A 20,516-nucleotide genomic window follows, 5' to 3' on the forward strand; every position below is an offset into this window, starting at 1 on the left:
TTGGAAACTAATATCAAGAAGAGTCCTGTCTTTATTTTAACAAAGAGAAGGGGAAGAGAGCTGGAGATGTATAGTTGGAGCTTTGCTGAGCCAACAGCAGCTGGAAGTCAAACACAGACGCCTTCCCCTCTGCAGCCTCAGAGAGAGAGATCACACTCTATTTCTAGCAGCACAGCAGCAGCGACAGTCAACAACAGCCTGCACACATGGCAGGTCATCTATTTGCTCTGGAAAAGACTGTTGCAACAGCACACACACTCGGATACACACACACACATATATGCTCGAACACATAGAAAACTATTACAGAAAGCAAAAAAATTGAGCGGTAGAGTAAAAAGAGCTGGTGATATGTTTTAGATCCATACAAAGCAAGCCCATTTCCACATCCTATATCAGAAATGTCAATACAAAGTTTTCCACACAGACAGTTCCCGAAGCAGATGATTAAATTGGCTAACTGCCATGTTTGCAGTCAGTTCGGGTCAACATGGACGAAAAGTGCATTTCATTTAGTAAAACTTTTCCCAGTGAAACGGTAACTGAATAAATATGCGATGTGTGCACCCAGCATAAATTTAGAGGAGGTCACCATCGCTGCAAGGTGTAAATGCTGTTAAAAGTGGGTAAATGGAGCTCGAGGTAAGACTGTTTTGTGTCTGAGGTCAAGAATGAACTTTTAATCTCAACTTTTCAATCAGCAACAGTTGAACATCTACTCCATCTGCTGAGGAAGATCGGGTGATATGATCGAAAGCTCCAGCCTCTAAATTAACCCTGTGGTAGGATTGTTTTGCCAACTAGGTAAATGTAGCTTAGACCGCTTTGCATCCCTCCTAAACCCTATGTATCTTGCATTTAACTCATTTTGTATTAATTACAGATTTAAAGTCATGTTAACATGTATCTCCTGTTGCTGTGGCTGGTTTCATGATACAGATGCTTTCATGCTTTTTCATGTGCATCAACACAACACAATATAATCAGACAATCATTTGGCATTTTTGTGCATAATCAAATGCATTCACAAACACACACACATACACACACAACCCCACCACCAACACCACAAAAAAAAACACTAGCAGAGGAGAGTGAGTTAGTTGTTACTCAACTACACTGTGAGTGATCCGACCTACAACCTAAAGTGCTATTAATTTAGTGTTAAAATGCACCTAAATTAGTGTGAAGGAGAGAACCCGCCACCGGTTAGAGAATCTTAAAAAGAAAGCAAAGAGGTCTGAGGTGTCTCGTCCCTTTGCTTTGCATCCAGAAGAGGAGGAGTGCAGGGTGGACCGCCACCAGACGGAGTTTACTATGAGTGGAGGAGGATGACAATAATCAGACGGGAGGAAGGAGGGTGAGAGTTCCCTGATTTAGAGGATCCACGGGAGTTGAGGCCACTCCGTGTAGCCTTCCTACCTGGCTGCTGCTGCCGTGGTGACTTGACTGTAGGTGACTTGGCCTTGACAGATTTAACCCCTCGGCTGGATGTGTGGACCCCTGGTTTACACCCCCCGAGGTTAGCTTGGTCCTGGTTTTGGCCTCCGCCGCGAGGCAAAGACGGCGATGAGCCCTCAATGCGTTGCTTCATCTCGGAAGACAACAACCGCCCCTTGTGCATCCACTCTTGCATCTTGTTGACAGTAACGCCGTGCCCCTTGTTGACCGAATTGGCCCCTTGTGCGCGGACCCCGGTCAGCTCCTGCTTGTTGTCGTGACCCTGATGTGACGAGGCCTCAGCATTGCTGTCTGAAGAACCTGTGAGGCTGTTAACTGAGCTGCTGCTCACGTTGAGCTGCCCGCCACGGTCCTCCTCACCGACGGCGTCTTGTAGCAGCTCCTCACTGCTGGTGGCATTATAAAGCACCTGAGGGTCTGACAGCTCACCTACTCCTGTGACTTTAGCCCCTTTACCCTCTTTAGCTGCTTGTAGCTCTGTAGCCCCTGTATCACTAAAGGTTTCTGGACTTTGTGTTCCAGGAGCTTTAATACACAGCAAGGGTCCACCTGGATACCTGATAGCTCCGTCACTAGCAGAGCGCAGTAATGTGGGTCTTATCTTCCCCAAGGACAGGTTCACCATGCTCTTACTGTTCAGCCTGCTTTTAAGGCCTGACTCAAGGTTTCCAGTGAGGCAAAGTAGGAGTGAGTCAGTGTCAGACACCTGCTGTGGGCTGTGGTCACCTCCTGAGGACCAGGAGTCGCTGTCCATGTTTTTGGCAGACAACCTTGAGCACAGACTATCTCTGGAGTGGCTACTACAGGAGGAGGTGGCCTGCTGCTCAGTTAAACCACCACTAATCTGCTGCACATCCAGGTTGATATCATTCATAGCATTGATAAGGAGATAATAAGCCTCTTTCAGCTGGTTCCTAAGCCTGTCTGTTTCCTGCGCACTGTTACTGTCATCAGCCTGTCCTTTATCCTGACCGGACTGGGGCAGCTCTGCAACCTCTGCTCTGTCACCAGCACTTTTTGCTCTGATAGTTTCATAAAAAGGCAGAATTTCATTATCATAGTAATCCTCATCTTCACTGTCTAAAGGGTATCTAAGTGACCCCTCTGTGGCGCACAAGGATGCCATGTTAATGTCGCATATGTCTAGCTCTGTGGGGAAAAACGTCGGGCTCTGCAGACAGCCTACTGTCCCCCTGATGTCCCCTGCATACTCGGGCCCATAGCTCTCAATATTTCTGATTAAAATGTTTTCTTCCGTGTTGCCAGAGATGCAGTTTGGATTCACAAGTGCTGCGCAAACTGGCGAGTTTGTCTCCAAAGTTTGGTTGTTGTCAAAACTCCAGTTGTCGTTGTGTACATTTACAGCCACTACAGTCCCTGCCATGTGCCGGGGATGTCCTCTGTCCAGAGGCTCACTATCAGCGGTAGTAACCCGGCCCTCTGGCGGCTTACAGACCCCGGTGTGCGGCTCTACCCGTGCGCAGGACAAAACGTGATTTGAATTGTCCCCAAACCCGATTGAATCCCCGACGCTGCGCTGCCGCGAGACCGCGACGAAGTGTTTTCTCTGGACATGCGGTCCTCCGAGCGGGACCCCCGCCGATAACGTGATTCTGTCAGCGGATCTGGGCCCCTGGTGGCTCCTATCTGCTCCCCTAAACACACCATGCCCCCCAAACTGCACGTCTCTTTGAAGTGAGACCCCCAGGAGCTCCTCATTAACCCGAACCCTACCCCCGCTGCTCGGCTCCTGGGGACGTGCGCCGGCCAACTCCGCTGCTCGGCTCCCCCGGACTATAACAACCCCCCCTGTTTGCACCATCGCCCCGTCAACACAATTCTCGTACGTACTCATTCTCTCTGTCGTGCAATCCAGCTCTGCGAGCAAGACTACCGGACGAGCCTCGTCGGAGTCTGGCTGCAAAACTTTTTCTTTACCTTCTCGGCCCCCATTCGCCGCCGCCGCCGCAGCAGCAGCAGCAGAGCCGTATCCACCGCCGACCGTCGCTCCTTTCTTGGATTTCTTCCCCCGGAGTTTCGCTAGTAAAGTCCTCCGCAGAGGATCAGCCATTCCTTTCCTTTGCCCCCAGTTAATTCCTCCCGGTTTCTTTCAGCAGGCTGGCTCCTGAAGGAAAGAGCCGAGTGGGTTCTCCTCGCTCGCCGCGGTCAAAGCTCGCCGGGCGGACGAGCTCCTCTCCATTCTCCGCCGTCACCTCCGCACTGTCGCTTCACTCACTCCTGGCTCACTTCACTCAACTGCACCACCTCTCTCTCCCTCTATGTCTCTCTCTCTCTCTCTCTCTCTCTCTTTCCTCCACACACATAGAGAGACGCGCACACACACTTTACCGCCCTCTTTCTTTCTCTCTAGCGCCTCACCTCACCTTCTCCTCGTGTTTGCAGCTCAGATATTTGACATATTTTCCTGGCTCAAAGTTCAGGGACCTTGTACTTAAATTATTCGGAGAAATTTGCACGAAGCTTCCTTGTAACTAAGCTGTACAGCTGTAGAAAATTCATTTGTAGAATGAACACAATTGCACATCTCATAAAAGAAATAATATATTGCATAATAACTTTAAAATTAATGTCTTCATTGATACCTCATACATAGTCTAATTTACGAATGCTTCATAGATCAATTATAACTTTGAAAAGTTGTTTTTCAACTGTGAAAATCCCTTTTGCTGTTGCATCTTCTCCCCATTAGGCTTAATGGCTCTAACGTTTTAATAAGCCAATTCTGCAGTTAGAAATGTGAATAGAGTGAATGGTAATTAGTTTGGTGCTGATACACCAACAAGTCTGTAGTTATAAATGTTAATGAGCCATTACTAAAACGTGATGGGTGTTTTTTTAAATAAATAATAAATTCTGAAGTTTCAAAGATTAATAATAAGTAATAAACTGCTTACAAAAGCTCTTCCAGCTGATCTACAGCTGTAAATGTTAATAATAAGCTAGTAAAGTTAATAAATTAATTTTGGCCCAGATGCTTTGCAGCTCATTTCCTGAACGTCAGAGGCCAAACAATTTTTAAGAGGAGTCTCCCTGATTGGAGGAGGATACACATCAGATATAACCTGGCAACCAAAAAGATCCTCTTATTGCAGATTTATAACTAATTCATATATATATTTATATAGTTACAACTTTAATATAAAGGTTATAGTTTTAGTGGTAACTGTGTAATGTTACAATGATGAGGAAGTAAAAATAAGGTCATTATGTTCCTAACATTGTGCACCACAAGGACAAGTACTGTTTAAGGGTATACTAAAAAAACACTGAGGGTAATACACAGTAAAAGGGATATAATGAGACTGTTAACAAAAAAAAACAACCCTCAATAAATCTCTGAATCTCATTTGTAAATGAATGGATGACAATGATTAATAACTGGCCAGCTATGAGTTTTTCATTGGTTCTGGAAGAAGTGCTGAAATCTTTTATTCAAGTAAAAGTATTAATATATATATATATATTTATATTGTATTATATATAATACAATATAAAAATACTCCATTACAAGTAAAACTCTTGCAATCACATTTATTTATGTAAAAGTACAGAAGTATTATCAGCTAAATGTACTTGAAGTATCAAAAGTAAAGGTACTCATTACACAAAATAGGCCATTTCACAGTGTTATACCAATTTATACACATGGATGGTTTTATCTATAACAATGCATCATATTTTAGAAGCTGATCGTATAACTTGGATGAATCTTTTAAATGAAAAGAAACAGTTGTCAGATAAATGTAGTGGAGTAGAAATACAATATGAAGAATAAAGGGAGATATTTATCTCTTAAAGTGTCTCAAAAAGTACAGTAAACACTTAGTTACATTCCACCACTGTATTCCAAATATCTCATCCAACATTTTAAAACATTTGTAATGCTTATAAAGGTTTGAGAATTGCTTCCAATATCATCCAAATGTTTCCCTTCCGTAACGTAGGTTTGTAAATATAATCCTATAAGCTACACCCCCATGACAAGACTGAAGGTTTAGGTTTGTGTGATTGTATTTGGATTGTAGCTCCTGCAGCTTCAGCCCATTGAAATTCAAGACATATTTGTCCCCGAAATGCGAATTAAATTCGTCCCCGAAATGTGAATTAAATTCAGCCGGCGAGTAGTGAGCCAGGACTTCAAATTACCACCTTCACTGGTAGCTGTGAAGGCCTTTCAGCAAACAGCAGAGAAAAACAACTCTCATCCCGGAGGGGGGGGGGGGGGGGGGGGGGGGGGGGGGGGAACATGCTTGACCCTCTGCGGAGAGAAAGAGAAAAATGTCAGCAAGTAATATTAAAGAGATGATGATAACCTACCAGCTCTGAATCATCTTTTACCCGTTAACAAATGAGCAGGATTGTGTATGTCACGAGGAATTTGTCTTTTTCATAGGTTCATCTTCATTATTACACTCATGAAGGCAATTTTTTTCCTTCCGATGACAATACCACCCAAAAATCGTGACCTGCCACATCATGGATCACTGACGATTATTGGACTGACACTTTTTATCTGAAGTGTATCTTGAGTAATCCTCTCCTCTTTTGACCTTCCATCTAACCCCTGTCCATGCTCGCACCACAACCTGGGGCTTCAAGAGTGGCCGAGACAGCAGAGAAAGGAATGAAACATACTTCACTTGAACCTTAAGCCATTTGTTTGCTGTTGCCTTTACTTGGAATGTGCAAGAGGATGAGCTGCTGAAAAGCTGCAGTGGGTGTATAAGTGCACATGCGCTCTGTGTACCTCTCTCTTTAAGGCACACACACACACTTTCTGACTGAATCCTAATCCATTACAGCCCTCCTGGTATAACTGTGCCTCTATTTTCTAACTTCTCCTCATGATTGAGGGCATTATTGTCAGAGCCATTCATCGACAGGGCCCCAACGCTCCACATTCACCCCCATTCCCCCCACCACCACCACCACTGCCCTCAGTAAAACATGATAAGCATCTGTTATTGCTCTGCAGGAGCCATGTAGGCCCTGACGCCTCAGCCTGCCTTCCCGACTGACTGACTAGACCCTGTCTGGGCAGTTATTTACAGGTCAAAACCTGCAGGCTGCATAGTGTGTGTTTGTGTGTGAAAGAGAGAGCGAGGGGGAGAGAAGGGGTTGTCATAGGGAGAGGAGGCTTGATCGTGCACACGTAGAGGAAGGACACAAACCTCTGGACCGAACAGATGTATTGCAATTGTTCAACACACTCACTGCAGGGCATGGGTAATCTCTTTTATGACAAATAACGTCTATTAGTGCAATTTTCATGCTGGAAATGTTTAGCATGCCTGAAAATGAGATCTTATCTTGTGATATCTCTAAGCACCTGAGGTTATGCTGCAGTATATGTAGTGATGACTTGCTATATACGTCGCATTAGAAAACTGGGTTGTAAGAGGTGATGCTATGTAAGAAACTACATTTATCCAAGTGCTGTAATTTTGAGGTACTTGTACTTTATTTGATTAATGGTTTGTTCTATAAAGTGTCAGAAAATGGTGAAAAATGTTGATCACAATTTTCCAAAGTTTAATAGTCCAAAACCCCGAAATCTTCAATTTTCTATCATAGAAGACAGACAACAGCAAATATTTACATTTAATTGGCTTAAGTTCTACTTAAAAATGACTTGAACAATTAACTGATTACCAAAATAAGTAAAAAAAAAAAAAACAATATAGAATATAAATAAAAATTAGCTCCTCTTAGACCAGCTGCAAAATCAAAATGTGCTTACACTGTAATGCATCATTAATAATTGTCCAACTAGAAATGCATTTCATGCGTGTGAATGCGGACAGCTGAAATCATTTGCAAAGCACTGCTGCAAATACAACACACTTGTTCAGCATCACCATCTGTACAACTTTGCAGAATTTGGTTACCATGGTATATTACATTTAAGAGATATGGCAGTTAATAAGTAGTATGGTGGTGTTTTACTCATGACTTCTGGGTGGGTCATGAGTATTGGCGCCATCGGTTATTGTCATTAAGTATGTCATGCAGTTTCTCATGGAGAACCTGTGAACAAAGTTTCATTTTATTAAAGAAAACAGAATTGCAGAAATATCATGTTATAATGTTACTTTACTGTGGGTAGAATTATATCAAATGTTACACACTTGTGCAGTGTGGCTTTATGTACAACATTCCCAAATTTGGTTGCGATCCAATTTAGCATTGATGAGTTCTGGCCCGTTAAAGGCATCATCCACACCTTCAAAAGTTTGGCAACCAATTTACAGACAAACGGTAAGCAATAGTTTTATGCACGGTCATCTAAATATGGTATTTACCAAGTTTGGTGAAGATTAGATGAAATATGTGCCAACAAAACCAAAAAAAAATCCTAAATGGCAGAAAGTATTCCGAGGTGCAAAAGAGCGTGGCCTGTATCGGTTGAATCAGCATTTTTCAGGGAAGACACTGTGCAAATATTGTTTTGATACACCTCACGGTTCACGAGTTATGTAAAACACATAATAACTGACCACATGGTGGCGCTGTTGGTTCCATGTTTTAATATGTTAAGAATTTCCACATGTGTCACCTGTCCATGTAGTATGAACACTTCAGTATTTTTAGTTTTTGAGGTACCACCTTACAAACATTCCTCCCAAAGACTTTCTGTCATGGACTCTGTGTTTCTGGACTTTTTGTGTTTTGGAGTTTTTGGATTTATGTGTTGCAGATGAGAGATTGTTGTGTTGCTTTGGTATTTGAGTTGTATTCATGTTTATTCTGTGGCGGTTCTATGCAGGTCGGTTTATTATGAGGAGTTTTGTGTTTTCTGGGATTTGGGGTTTTTTTGCTGCGTTCCCTCCCATGTTCCTGTGCTCGCTTTGTCCATGTACACACCTCCCCTGCATCTAGCATCGTTAGCCCTGCCCCGCTCTGTGTTTCCCCATACCTGCTCTGTATCATAAATAAACCTTTGAACATTTGGACTGTATATTATGCTATTTTATATTTTCATGCACAGTTCTCAGGGCATGCTGAGACCTCTTGTTATTGTTATTGTTGTTGAAGGGGGGTATCCTGGAGCAGCCGCAGTGAACTGCTGCCTTCCAGGACCCCCCATGCTCATGGGTACAATTGGGAGTATCGGTTTGGCACCTGGGACCAGCCGCAGCTAGCTGCTCTACTGTTGTAGAGAGCTGCTGCCAGCTGCTGCTTCTGCCATTGCGAGCTGCTACAATAGTGTGTTTGCTTGCAGTAATCACACTATGTATCAGCCTTGACCTACAGTATTACATACACACACGCTGACACTCACACAGTTTGACATGGGGATGAAAGGACTGTTTTTAGTACAGTCCCAAAAGTTTAGAGACATTACAGCACCATAATGTAAAGCTGCCCGTTCTCTTTTACTCTGTATTTACTGATCATCACTGTCTGTCTCTCACCCCTCCTCTCCCTTTCCCTCCCCTCCTCATTTGGTGACCTACTAATGTTCTGTTCATTTTCTTATATGAATAGATAATGGGCAAAAAGCAAATCTCTTCATTTGCATGTAATACAATTTCAAAAATTAAATTAAATTCAAACCTAAAGGATTTGAGGTCGAAAAGACAATTGACAAGATAGGAAACAAGAAAAATGAAACATTTCTGCAACCCTTTCTGGCTTTTTACAATTATTTGCTGTTTTGCTGTAAAATAAAGTTTTGCCTGTGAGGAAGCTTTGCCAGAGTGTCAAGGAAGATGATAAGAGACAGACTCAGAGACTACCAAATAAAATCAAGCATAATCAAACTTTCCTTAACACAGCTAAACTGACGTCCTCTATCGTTTCTGCTCTTTGTCAAACCAACAACTCTCCCCTTAAACAGGTGCTCCAATCTATCTGGGCAGTACCATATTTCTATCAGGAATGTCCTTTCCGTTATACCAACAACTGGTATATGACAATGTTATTTGTATCAGTTAACATTGTTTACACACACATCAACCACAGCATAGTCCAAAAACCATAAACCAAAATAAGTACAAACAACATAAATACAAAACCAAACATTTAACTAAATAAAATAAATGCCCCCACACTTGGTCTAACCCATGACATCACTGGTGATGTCAGCAAGATCTTAAAATCAGGAAGTGGTTCACTGCATCCCCCTTTTGTCTCCTGGAAAGCATGGCAAGTATAAGTTACAACCCAAGCTGGTCTATAACTCAAGAAACTCAGTACTTAAATCAATAAAAATTAAATAATGACCTTAAATACTTTTCTGTCTCGATTAAACCATAAATGCAGATGTAAATGTAACAAAAACAATGCTAAACACAAACAAAACCCAGAATAGTATATGACTGCAATGTGACTGGCTAAACAAACAAATGAAAAGTATGGCAAGAAATACAAAGTGAAATGGGGACTTTCAGCAATCACACAATAACATATAATAATAAAAACATGCCAGTGGCCATTCTCTATTCTGCTGCACACTAAGTATTTTTACTTTAAATTAACTTAAAGCACACTTTGCTGATCACACTCGCAGATTTTTACTTGTAATAGACACTGAGGTATTACAAATTTTACTCAAATTAAAGGATGTGAATACTTTATTTTCTGATTACCCTTTGTTTTATCGTGATAACAGCCTTTTCACCAGACTTCCTGGATACATCTCTAAATCTAGTGCCGGTAAACTGCTCATGGCTCAGTAAAAGCAAAATTGGCATAAAAAATACACATGATGAGCTGACATAGATTTAAAGGAACACAAAATAAGCACTTGTCAAGAGTTGCTCTGCATGCTGACTCAACAGCACTGGAGAAATGAGGAAGTTTGTCTTCTCTCTTTTCTTTTTTTTTTTTTTTTTTTTGCTCCTCCAACAGCCACTTGTGCCCTTTGTGAAAGCAGTGGCAGAACATCTGCTTAGCTGGCCCCCTTTCAGATGGCCTGGCCGCAGGGTGTATGAGGAAGAAAACTGAGTGTGTGTGTGTGTGTGTGACAGAGAGAGAAAGGAAAGTAGAGAGAGAATATATATGTGTATGTGGGTGCATGTTTGCGTGTGCATGTGAGTGTGTGTGTTGGGATACAGGGCTTTGCAGCTGTTGGGTCTCCCCTCCTGATGGCTACCCATTGTTCCCTCTCTCTGTGTCTGGCTCTCTCTCTCTGTCCCGGCTGGTTTATGGGCCTTCTCCTTTTCTCAGTGCACACCGCAACTAAATTTATGTCCTTGGACACAAGCCTTTCTCAGGGTATAAATTAGGCTGGATGATCGCTGTCAGAGTAGCGTTGCTAAGGGCCCGCCGCTTTACGTTCCAGAGAATCACATTATTGTCATAGCCATTCACTCATATTTTACTACTGCAAAGAAAATCTAAAAAGGAACCCATTGTCCCTCACTGTGAATCTGTTACAGCGTTTATATGAACACTGGTGTCTTGATAAGTTTGTGGATGAGTAAGCTTGGTTTTTAACATTTTGAGACAAAGAAATCTTTAAATTTTACCATTAGTTTATTCGTGCCAGACAGCAATTGGAGACTAAAACACTTAACTGAGAGAGTCCAGGTTCAATTAACCTGTCTATGTACAAAAGATAGCATAATTAAATGATTCATATGAAAACAAACAAACGTCATAGTAGTGTTTTGATGCAGCTATGTAGTCAGGACAACCATTGCAACCTGTACAAACTCCACATAATAACCAAACTATAATAAAGGGTCAATATAGGTGAACTGATTGGTAATTACATATATATGCATCGTATCCTCTTGTCTGTAACCCAGATAAGCTCTTATCTCACTTGATATAAACCTGACTGAGATAGCTGGGGATATTAACCTGTGGGGCTAACCTAAATATTCTGCTTGCTCATGCTGGCTGAATTTTTTTGTGAGTGTTGTATAAAGATGTGTAGTAAAAATAAAAACCAAATATGGCCTCAACTGTAGCATCTGGAATAATGTGTTCTTCTTAAGCACACACAATGACTCATGGATGCTAAATTGAGCAGTCTAAGTCAGGAAAATGATATTTCATCCATCCTTGGCTTTAATATGTTGTTGAAACTGCCTTCTACAGTCTTTTTTATTGCTTTCATTTTCCCAGCAAGACTTTTCAAGTTAAATGCTTGATGCCAGGAAGGACAGTGATTAAAACCAACTACAGCGGCTGGAACAGGATAAATAGAAAGGACTTGGGTTGCAAGGACTCTGGTTTTCATTATCTATTAATCTGTTATAATTGATTAATGGTTAGAAAACAAAAAACAGATAAGAATAGCCCTTCCCAATTTCCAAGAGCTTAATATTCAGTTTACAATATAACACAGACAGAAGCAGCAAATCCTTACATTGGAGAAGCTATAACCAACAACTGTTTGGCATTTTGTGGTTGAGAAATAACTTCAAATGATGATTTGATTATCAAAATAGTTATAGTAATAATTAATTTTCTTTTCTAGTCCTAGAATGGGACTGACAGTATTGATTTTGATCGGTCAAAAACATTTTCAAACACAATCTGTGTTACAGGCGTACAGATCTTCACTAAGGAGAGAAAAACACTGAGAATGTCTGTACAGACTTACAAAACTCGCTGCAGCCACTTAAGCCTGATTGGGCAAAGAACAGGACAAGGGTCAATGTAACAGAATTCACAAAGATAGTATCTCCTCCATTTCTGACCAGCAGCCAGGTTAGCTGACCGCCGCTGGCTGATTTAGCCTTCTCTGACACACACACACACACACACAGATACGGCCTGGGCTGTCTTTGCGTCTGCTCTATATCGTTATCAACAGACGACCTCTGACATGTTTATCATGACAAGAGGTCAGACTGTTTGTCTCTCGCTACTGTTCTCTATCATCTCTGCGCAGCAAAAGAACGTTCCTTTCTCTGAGTGCGTTCGTCATGTGATCAGGCGTAAAATGTTCAGCTTTACAAGTCTATCTCCGAGTTCATGCATGTCTGTGTGAGAATTACATTAATGTACTAATATTATCTCACTTGCAAGTTTAAACTTTGGTTCATCTGCTCAGCATCTCTGTTAAAAAGGAAAAAGAAATCTCTGGATCTGGAAAATATGTTTACCCTTAAACTTTTCATATTAAAAGTAACATGTATAATATTTAACAATTATTTTCATTATCTGTCGCTTATTTTCTTGCTTATTTTCACCAGTGGTTTGGTCCATAACATGTCAGAAAATGGTGGAAAATGTCACTGTTTCTCAAAGCCCAAGATGACGTCTTCAAATGTCTTGTTTTATCCCGACCAACAGTCCACAACCCAAAGATATTCAGTTTACTATCATAGAAAACAGAAAATATTCATGTGAGAAGCTGGAATTTGAGAATTTTGAGACATTTTTTTCTTAAAGAATGACTTCAAACGACTAATTGATTATCAAAGTAATAAATTTAATAATTCTAATCGATTCATCGACTAATTTTTTGCAGATCTCATTCAGATTACATGACTAAATGCTAGTTTTATGCAGGCAGGACCACAAATATGGCAAATACACTATCACTTGCCAAAAGATTAAATGCACACAAAAGAAATGATGCTTATATAAAAATATTGCTAAGTCATTTTGTAACAGAAATGAATGACCATAAGTTATTTACAGGAAATTACAAACAATTGCAAAAGAAAATCTTGAATCTTGAGTTTATGGAAATTTTTGTCTTTTTACTCCCCTGTCCTGTATGTTTTTGCAGAGGGTCCGATGTTCTTGTGTAGTATAGTATGGAGACATGGAACGTCGACTTCAAGGGGCACCCTTTGGAAATATTCAGCTGCAATCAGTGGTCGGTACCACATTGTTACAGCAAATTACAATATTATGTTACCGTTTGACCGTGATTTGGAAAATTCCATTTCAAGCTCAATATGAAACCAAGAGAGAAGAACCTGTGGTTTATTGTCTGTGGCCTGCTCTGAGCCACGCAGTCATTTTTATCTTTTTTTGTTTCTTCCAAAAAGAAAAATTTCAACATAATACAACCCTTCACCGATTTACTCTTAATACCCTTCTTATCTGAAATGAGATCTCTATTTGTCTGCAGCTCCAGAGATGTTTACTTTACTGCTCAACATCTGTTTCACACGATGGGCAAGATCACTGGTGTGAAAAGCAACTGTTTGCTTCAAGAAAACATCTGAGGATGAGTTTGGAGAAGTCAACAAGTAAGTGTGTTGACATGGAACTAGCATCCTACACTGGTGTAGAGAGTATGCAACAAGATAAATTTATATAATCAGGTTTTACTTTTTTTTTCTATCAGAGCAAAAAGTACTCCTCTCAACGTTGACAGCCAAAACTAAATTAACATACAGGCCGCCACATTGTGCTGACTGTGTGAAAATGTCATAAGTCAGATAGTAGCAGCTGTGGGCAGCCAGTTCACTGAAGGTCCCTGAATACTCAATGGCCATCATGAGGTCTTGACCTTCAGTAAATGTGTCACGGTGATAAACGGTTAGTGTGACTGACACTTTTCAGAGCTCTGGCCGGTCCAGGAAACAATCCTGAGTTATTGTAAAAATCCTGTAATCTCATTAACAACTCACAACTGTTAGGTGGTAACACAATCTAAACATTTTAATTTTATTCAGACATTGAGGGTTTTTGTCAAGACAACATTTATCTTAACTTTTTTTTGGTCTTCAGTGACTGATGTGCGTACTACGTGTAACATAAGAGCAAGATATGAACTTTTATGGTGATAATGAAGATAGGATCAGCTATGTGACACCCAGTGGGACTGTGTTAACTTGATCTCTATAACACAAACAGGCTACAGTCCAGGAATGCTGTAGATATTATTTCAAAGAGTAACATTCAACACTACAGAAAACTACATCTGGAACTGAGGTTTTTCCTCACAACTCTAAGAGTAGCGTGTTTCAAAACATCCAATTTCTGGGAAATTTCCAGCTGCAAGACTGACAGTGAGATGAGTAATTCTTAAACACTGATGGATATGACCTCGTTGGTCATTGCTCATACAGTCTGTACGGAAAAGAGGAGTTATTTGTTCGTAAATATGGCTGATAAAATCAGTCTGCTGCTGTTGCACAGGACCAGGTACGCATTTCAGACAAGGCCAGGCACATACCTGGAAGCTGGAATTTTATCAGAAGCATATTTACCACTATTTCATGTCAACCCATGATGACAGATAGGCCAGGAATTCCTCTGATCACTAAACTGTCGCAAAGTGGAAACTTTTTTCTTATTCGTAGCTTGAAAAACCATTATATTTACACCACTGGTCACAGAAATTCAAAGAATGAATTTAGGAATGTAAAGACCATTATCTGGATTATGACAAATTGATTTGAGACATCTTGAAGACTTTGTTTTTAGTGAATGTTGAATGTTTCAACAGTACTCAATGTCTCATTAATCTTAATTCAAATGACTGACAGAACAACTTTTTCCAGTAAAATAGAAGTGGTTTTATGAGGAATAGTATCTCATTGAGAACAAACTATAAAATCATCCGTATACAACTGTTTACACTAATGAACAGATTTGTTTGAGTCCATAAAACAGTACAATGTTCCAAATATCTTTTGTAATACAATTTTGGAAGTTGATAAAGCTAGTTCTTCAAATACTTTCAACAGATGTCAAGTGTTGCGTAATACAAGGTACATGAGACTGAACAAACAGTCTGTATGCATCAAGTATCTCAAGAGAACTGAGATGAGACAAAACTTCCAAATTGAAGATCAACACTCCTTTCCAGAGAAAACACTACATATGTATATATACACACAAGCTCTGGTTATGATCTGCGTGCCTAACATTTTACACAGAGTGGGAGTGCGGCAGGCTTCCTTAGAAACACGAGGGCGGTGTATTCTAGTGTTGCTTCGGGGCGCCATCTAGTGCCGATAAGCAAGGAAAACACACAACTTTTTAAATATTAATTTCAACAGATTTACAGCCATTTTTTATCACATTTTTCAAAGAAAAAGTCACTATTTTAACACAAAACAAGCACAGGTAAAGGTCAGAGGTGAATACATATTGAGTATAATACAAGACAAATCACAAACACACGCCACCACAGCCAGATGTCACTTGTTATTTTAGCTAAATAAATTAAAACATTCTGGAGGCAAAGCCGACTGACCACACTTTATGTTTAATATTTCACAGCTGGAAGGGCAGGTTTTGCTGAACCGTCGTTTAAAACAAAATAGCAGTGTTTTATAACCCTGTGATGTATTTCTTTGTAGTTATGGCCTCCGTTCTTATTGGTTATGATAATATTTTGTTCACCAGCGTCTTTGCAAAAACCCAGAGATGCGAGGATGTCTAAACTACATGTTTGGAAATATAGCAAAGGCAGTGTCATGATATCAGATCACTTGTTTGGTAATGCCCTGTGCACATCAGAAAGTCCACATCTCTGTGTCTCTGAAGACAGCTGGTGAGTAAAAAACCAAGAAGGATGATAGCTAGAATAATGAAAATAAGACCCAGATTGTAAAAACACCAGAATAACACCACGGTTCCAAGATTGAAAATTCTGCATCAGGACTGTCCGATAATCTCTGCCTGATTCTTTAATGATATAAATGAAATTGAACCACAACAGTCTAAAAGAAGTACAGTGTGTTGTTATTAGAAAACATGATCAATATTATCAGAATGTTGCAATTTAGGACAGCAAAAAGCTAAAATGTCCATCGATGTTCGCAGAGCACCACCTGCCCAACCAATGTGCCATGTATGTTCTTAGCTGACATTAAATGTTTAAATAAGAAACCAATTTCTGGTTGCAGGCGACGTAGACCTCACTCTATCTTTTGTCTGAGGATCCTTTTCTCCTCCTCGACAAAATTCTTGTCAGAGGTGGCTTGTCCGAAGTCCCTCTTCCTCTTCTCCTTCTGCTGGAAGGTCTCCACTCGACGTTTCTTGGCGGAGTCTTGCTTTTCTGAGTCCTCGTCTAAGCAGCGGAGGGGTCGCAGTGGTTGGTCAGTTTGAGGATATGATGAGGCGTGGAGGGAGAGTGAAAAATAATGATTTGGAATTAATCAACAGGGCACCGTTCAAACATAACTATAGACCAAAGCTGACAGAGGTAAGCACATGCATAGTTCTTTTAGTTTGTGCTTGTTTGGTCATTTGTGACACTCATGATCCATTTTAACACCTAAATGGGTGAAGTGGTGCAGCGGAGGTTGTGTTTTGTATCTTTTGCGCCAACTTGACTACCTTTGAAACTATCCTGCCTAATTGTTTGACCCCCTTATTGAAAATGAAAGTGCACAGATTCTTGTGGCTAAGGTCGACAATGAGCGCACATGCAGATCTCTCCAAAATATAAAACCATATAAACCCCTTTTATGTATGTTCGGTTTTGCTTTTTTCAATTTGATATGAATTTTCTATTTATTACATATTTAAACGCACTGGGTGACATTAATGGATGATCCTGAATAATAATTTTTAATCTGCAGCTGCTTGTAGTCACAGTTTATTAATCCAAACAGTCATCATAATGCAACAGGAACTATATATGTGTGTGTATTCAATCTGCAGCCTGTAGTTGCTGCATGTTGTCAAAAAGCAGCACAATTCTGCACAACTAAATATTCCAACATGGCACCAGGTTTAAAAAAAAAAATTGAAGTTTAAAACATCAGTGATTTTCTGTACACAAAACTACTCCACTCACATTACTCGCCAAAAATAAGGATACATGCTCAGGATGTGACCTGATCACAGATCTCAGGACATTGTTCTTAAAGTAAAACATTCATGTGGATCAATATATTATTTTCTGTTGTGTTATATGAGGAGCTGTCAGTTTGTGAGAACTGCTTTAGAAGATTAACTTTTCTTTCCCATGGTATTTGCAGAAAATGCATTATTGTGAAAATGTAAACGTACCCAATGACATTCACTGCTGCTACCAGATTACTAAAACTTTTTCATCGGAATGCACAGAGAATTGAGAAAAGCGAGTGTTTCTACATGTCCCTCTCGCTCCCTGTTCCTTTATGTCACTTGGCACACGCACTTTAACTACCTGTGATATCCCAGCTGGACTAACCTGAGTCAGAGGGTTGCTCCTCTGCAGGAAGGAAACGGGCGTTCCCGGTGTAAGCCTGTGGAGCATCTTCCCCGTTGTCCTCATACACGTTGGACCACTTTATAGCCATATCCATGCCTGGTGGGGGTCCCTTCTTCTTCTCTGGCTCTGCAGTGTAGCTCTCAGGAGGTGGTACAGCATTTGTCTTCCATGGCTTAAACTCCTTAGCGGGCTGCAAGAAGTAGAGGAAAACAGGATGAAACTACTGGCTTAGAGAAAGTAATAAAGTAAACGTTTTACATGTTTACATAAAGACTTCAACCCCTTCTGTCCTTACTTACACATAGATACAGTAACAAGTATATAATGCATCGAGGGATGACTGTGTTAATCTGCTTAATATTTAGGCAGAAGAAGATCACAAATAGTTGCCTAGACAACTATTTTGACCGCCTCCTGTGAATCAGTTAATATTGACCAAACCAACAGAGAGCAGACTAAGTGAAAAATAGCAGAAGAGAGGAAACAGTAGCACAGAAGTCACACAGGAGATATTTGCAGTAAGAAACAGATTTCTTTGGAGTTGACAATTTTTTAAAAAAGTTTATAAGCATCAAAGATCTCAGAAGATGTTTCTTCATGTAAAACCTTCAAAATATTGTCTGTTGTGTTATAATTGGGTGCAGTCAGTTTATGCAACTGCTTAAGTAGGCTATTGTTTTTTTCTTATTCTGACTGTGTCTCTAAAGCTGTGTGTCAATATGGATCAAACCAATAAAGTATGCGCTCCAAGAGACAGGAAATGTAATGTTAAACACAAGATATTAACAGCGAGAAACAGATGACATTTGCTAGTTTCTAAGCATCACAATGTGACCTGAACTCCATCGATGTTCTTAGAAGATTTTTCTTGATGGAAAACTTTTCTCTGGATAATCAAAATAATATTTTTTGTTGTTTTTTATTGACTGCAGGCAGTTTATGGAATCTTGTGTGTCTGTAAATATGTCAGTCAGTATGGATCAAACCAATAAAGTGTAGGATAAGTCTTAAAACAACAGACAGGTGCCCACAGAAATACTGAAAGATGTTTTCCTTGCTGTAATTATTCCTCCTATTCATACTGGATATTAAAAGATCCCCCTCAAATGCACTTTCAATGTAAGTGATGGGGGACAAAATCCACACTGTGTCCACACAGTCATCTTGTGTAAAAAATGCATTTAAAAGTTTATCTGAAGCTTTTAAGAGGCTTAAACAGTCTGAGTTAGTCATATCGGGTGGATATCCTCCACATTTACAGTCTTTTTAGCATCAAAGTCCCTCTTTGTGTTTCCTCGGACAGTGTTTCTCTGTTGAGCATAAGTAAAGTAACCAAAAGAGGGACTTTGGCACTACAAAGACTGTAATGTTGAAAGATATCTACTTGATTTGACTCATTTGGACAGCACAAGCTTTATATTAGTTTCAGATAAACTCTTAAATACATTTTTGCACAGACTGCAGACTGTGGCTTTTGTCCCCCATCGTTTACATTTTAAGTGCATTATGAGGGGATCTTCTAATGGCCAGTATGAACAGGAGGACTGATTACAGCTAGAAAAAAACTATTTAAATGTTCACATGGACACCTGAATATTGTTTTAAGACAGACTTGAAAAACTTTGAACCCGTCCTTTAATAGTAGAGAAACATTTTTTTTTGAGTTCATAGGCTTAGATGTGGGAAATAGCTTCTTTCTGGGTATAAACAGATAGATTGCTACCAGCATGGAGCCACTTATTAAACGAATGCTTCGCTAAAATGTAATTTATATGTATTTGTTTGTTCTGGATTGCAGTAGATTGTACAAATGTAGGCTACATTATATAAACGGTAACTCGCATGTTGATGGTATATCTAACTGTAACGACAACACTCTACATAAGCTTACAGATATAATAGCGTTAATCACCCTAAATTATCACTTAATCTGCCTGAAAGTAATTTAGTCACTTTGAGATGCCTGAAGCGGTCTAACACGGATGTATCGTACAACACAGCTGAAGTTCATCTAAAAGCAGACATCTTGTTTTTACCTCTTCGGGGGCTTTAACCGCCAAACTGTCCCAGTCTATCTGCTTATTCAGCGGATTGTAGAGAAAAGCAGGTTTGGACACCGAGTTGAAGAGCTCGTCGGGTCTGGGTAGAGGAGCTCCGCCGGCTGCTCGTTTGGTCCCTTGCTGGGGAGACTGAGCGTCGCTTCCCGGAGCTCCTGTCCCCGGTTTCAGGCTCGTCTTCTTCCGACTTTCAGCCTCCTCGTCGGAGTCGCTGCTGTCGCTCAAATCGTCGTAGCTCGAAAAGAAACCTAAAGAACCAGGTTTAGTCTCGTCAGTCATTATGCTGAGGATAGTAGTTTTCTTCTGTTTAACAACTGGTTCAATTTAATACAGCGAAAAGATAAATATATCGTAAAAAAATCGCAGTGGGACTGATTTGTTAATACAACCTCTACTCTGTTTTGAATCAGCCTCCAAAACAGTCGTAAAGCGTGTTACTAGTGTCGAAACGATTGTCGCAAAGTTATGTCATTAAAGGAGCAGGCCAAGAAAACATAAAACAGGCACATTGTACTGCTGGTACTGCATTTACATGTAATTGTGTGATTGGTTGTGAAAAAATAATGAATAAAAACAATATAAAAAAGAATGCTCATCAAAAACCTATGTTTCTAATATCCCTCACCAATTGTAAGCTTGTAGGAAACACACTGAGCATATGGATGGACAATTCCGAAACGGATGGATTTTTCTGTCAAAATGGATGCCAGTGATTATTCAATTTTCATAGAAACGTCGAAAAGCATGATCCCAGTAAACATTGATCGGACGGGGATGTCGTGTCCCTGGCCAAAAATGGTTCCATGGTTTGTTTTATATTTTTCATACAAAAACCTTATTTTTATTCTTTAATTGGTTGAGAGCAGATGGTTGCAGATCTTGAAGGACTCAGAGACACACTGGAA

At 40.2% G+C, this 20,516-nt stretch overlaps 2 protein-coding genes across 3 annotated transcripts in view; both read right to left on the reverse strand.

The window, feature by feature from the left end:
- The window catches only part of syde2 (synapse defective 1, Rho GTPase, homolog 2 (C. elegans)), a 51,102-nt gene extending 47,362 nt beyond the window's left edge, over nucleotides 1-3,740 (reverse strand). Inside the window, exon 1 of one of the 2 annotated variants that reach the window (XM_044360791.1) lies at nucleotides 1,423-3,737. In XM_044360791.1, the coding sequence (XP_044216726.1) occupies nucleotides 1,423-3,532 (2,110 nt within the window). In that variant the 5' untranslated portion in view covers nucleotides 3,533-3,737. Of the gene's footprint in view, nucleotides 1-1,422 lie in introns of both variants that reach the window. The other variant, XM_044360792.1, reaches the window with a different exon arrangement.
- An 11,157-nt stretch (nucleotides 3,741-14,897) lies between these two features.
- On the reverse strand, nucleotides 14,898-20,054 carry c9h1orf52 (chromosome 9 C1orf52 homolog). The gene is made up of 3 exons (XM_044362166.1): nucleotides 19,591-20,054; nucleotides 17,534-17,744; nucleotides 14,898-16,423 (listed from the first exon to the last, which is right to left on the reverse strand). Exons 1-3 carry the CDS (start codon nucleotides 19,888-19,890, stop codon nucleotides 16,272-16,274), a joined length of 663 nt encoding a protein of 220 aa, XP_044218101.1. The 5' UTR covers nucleotides 19,891-20,054; the 3' UTR covers nucleotides 14,898-16,271.
- Between the last annotated feature and the right edge of the window lie 462 nt (nucleotides 20,055-20,516).

This window comes from Thunnus albacares, chromosome 9 (genome assembly GCF_914725855.1).
Source record: "Thunnus albacares chromosome 9, fThuAlb1.1, whole genome shotgun sequence".
Taxonomy (NCBI): domain Eukaryota; kingdom Metazoa; phylum Chordata; class Actinopteri; order Scombriformes; family Scombridae; genus Thunnus; species Thunnus albacares.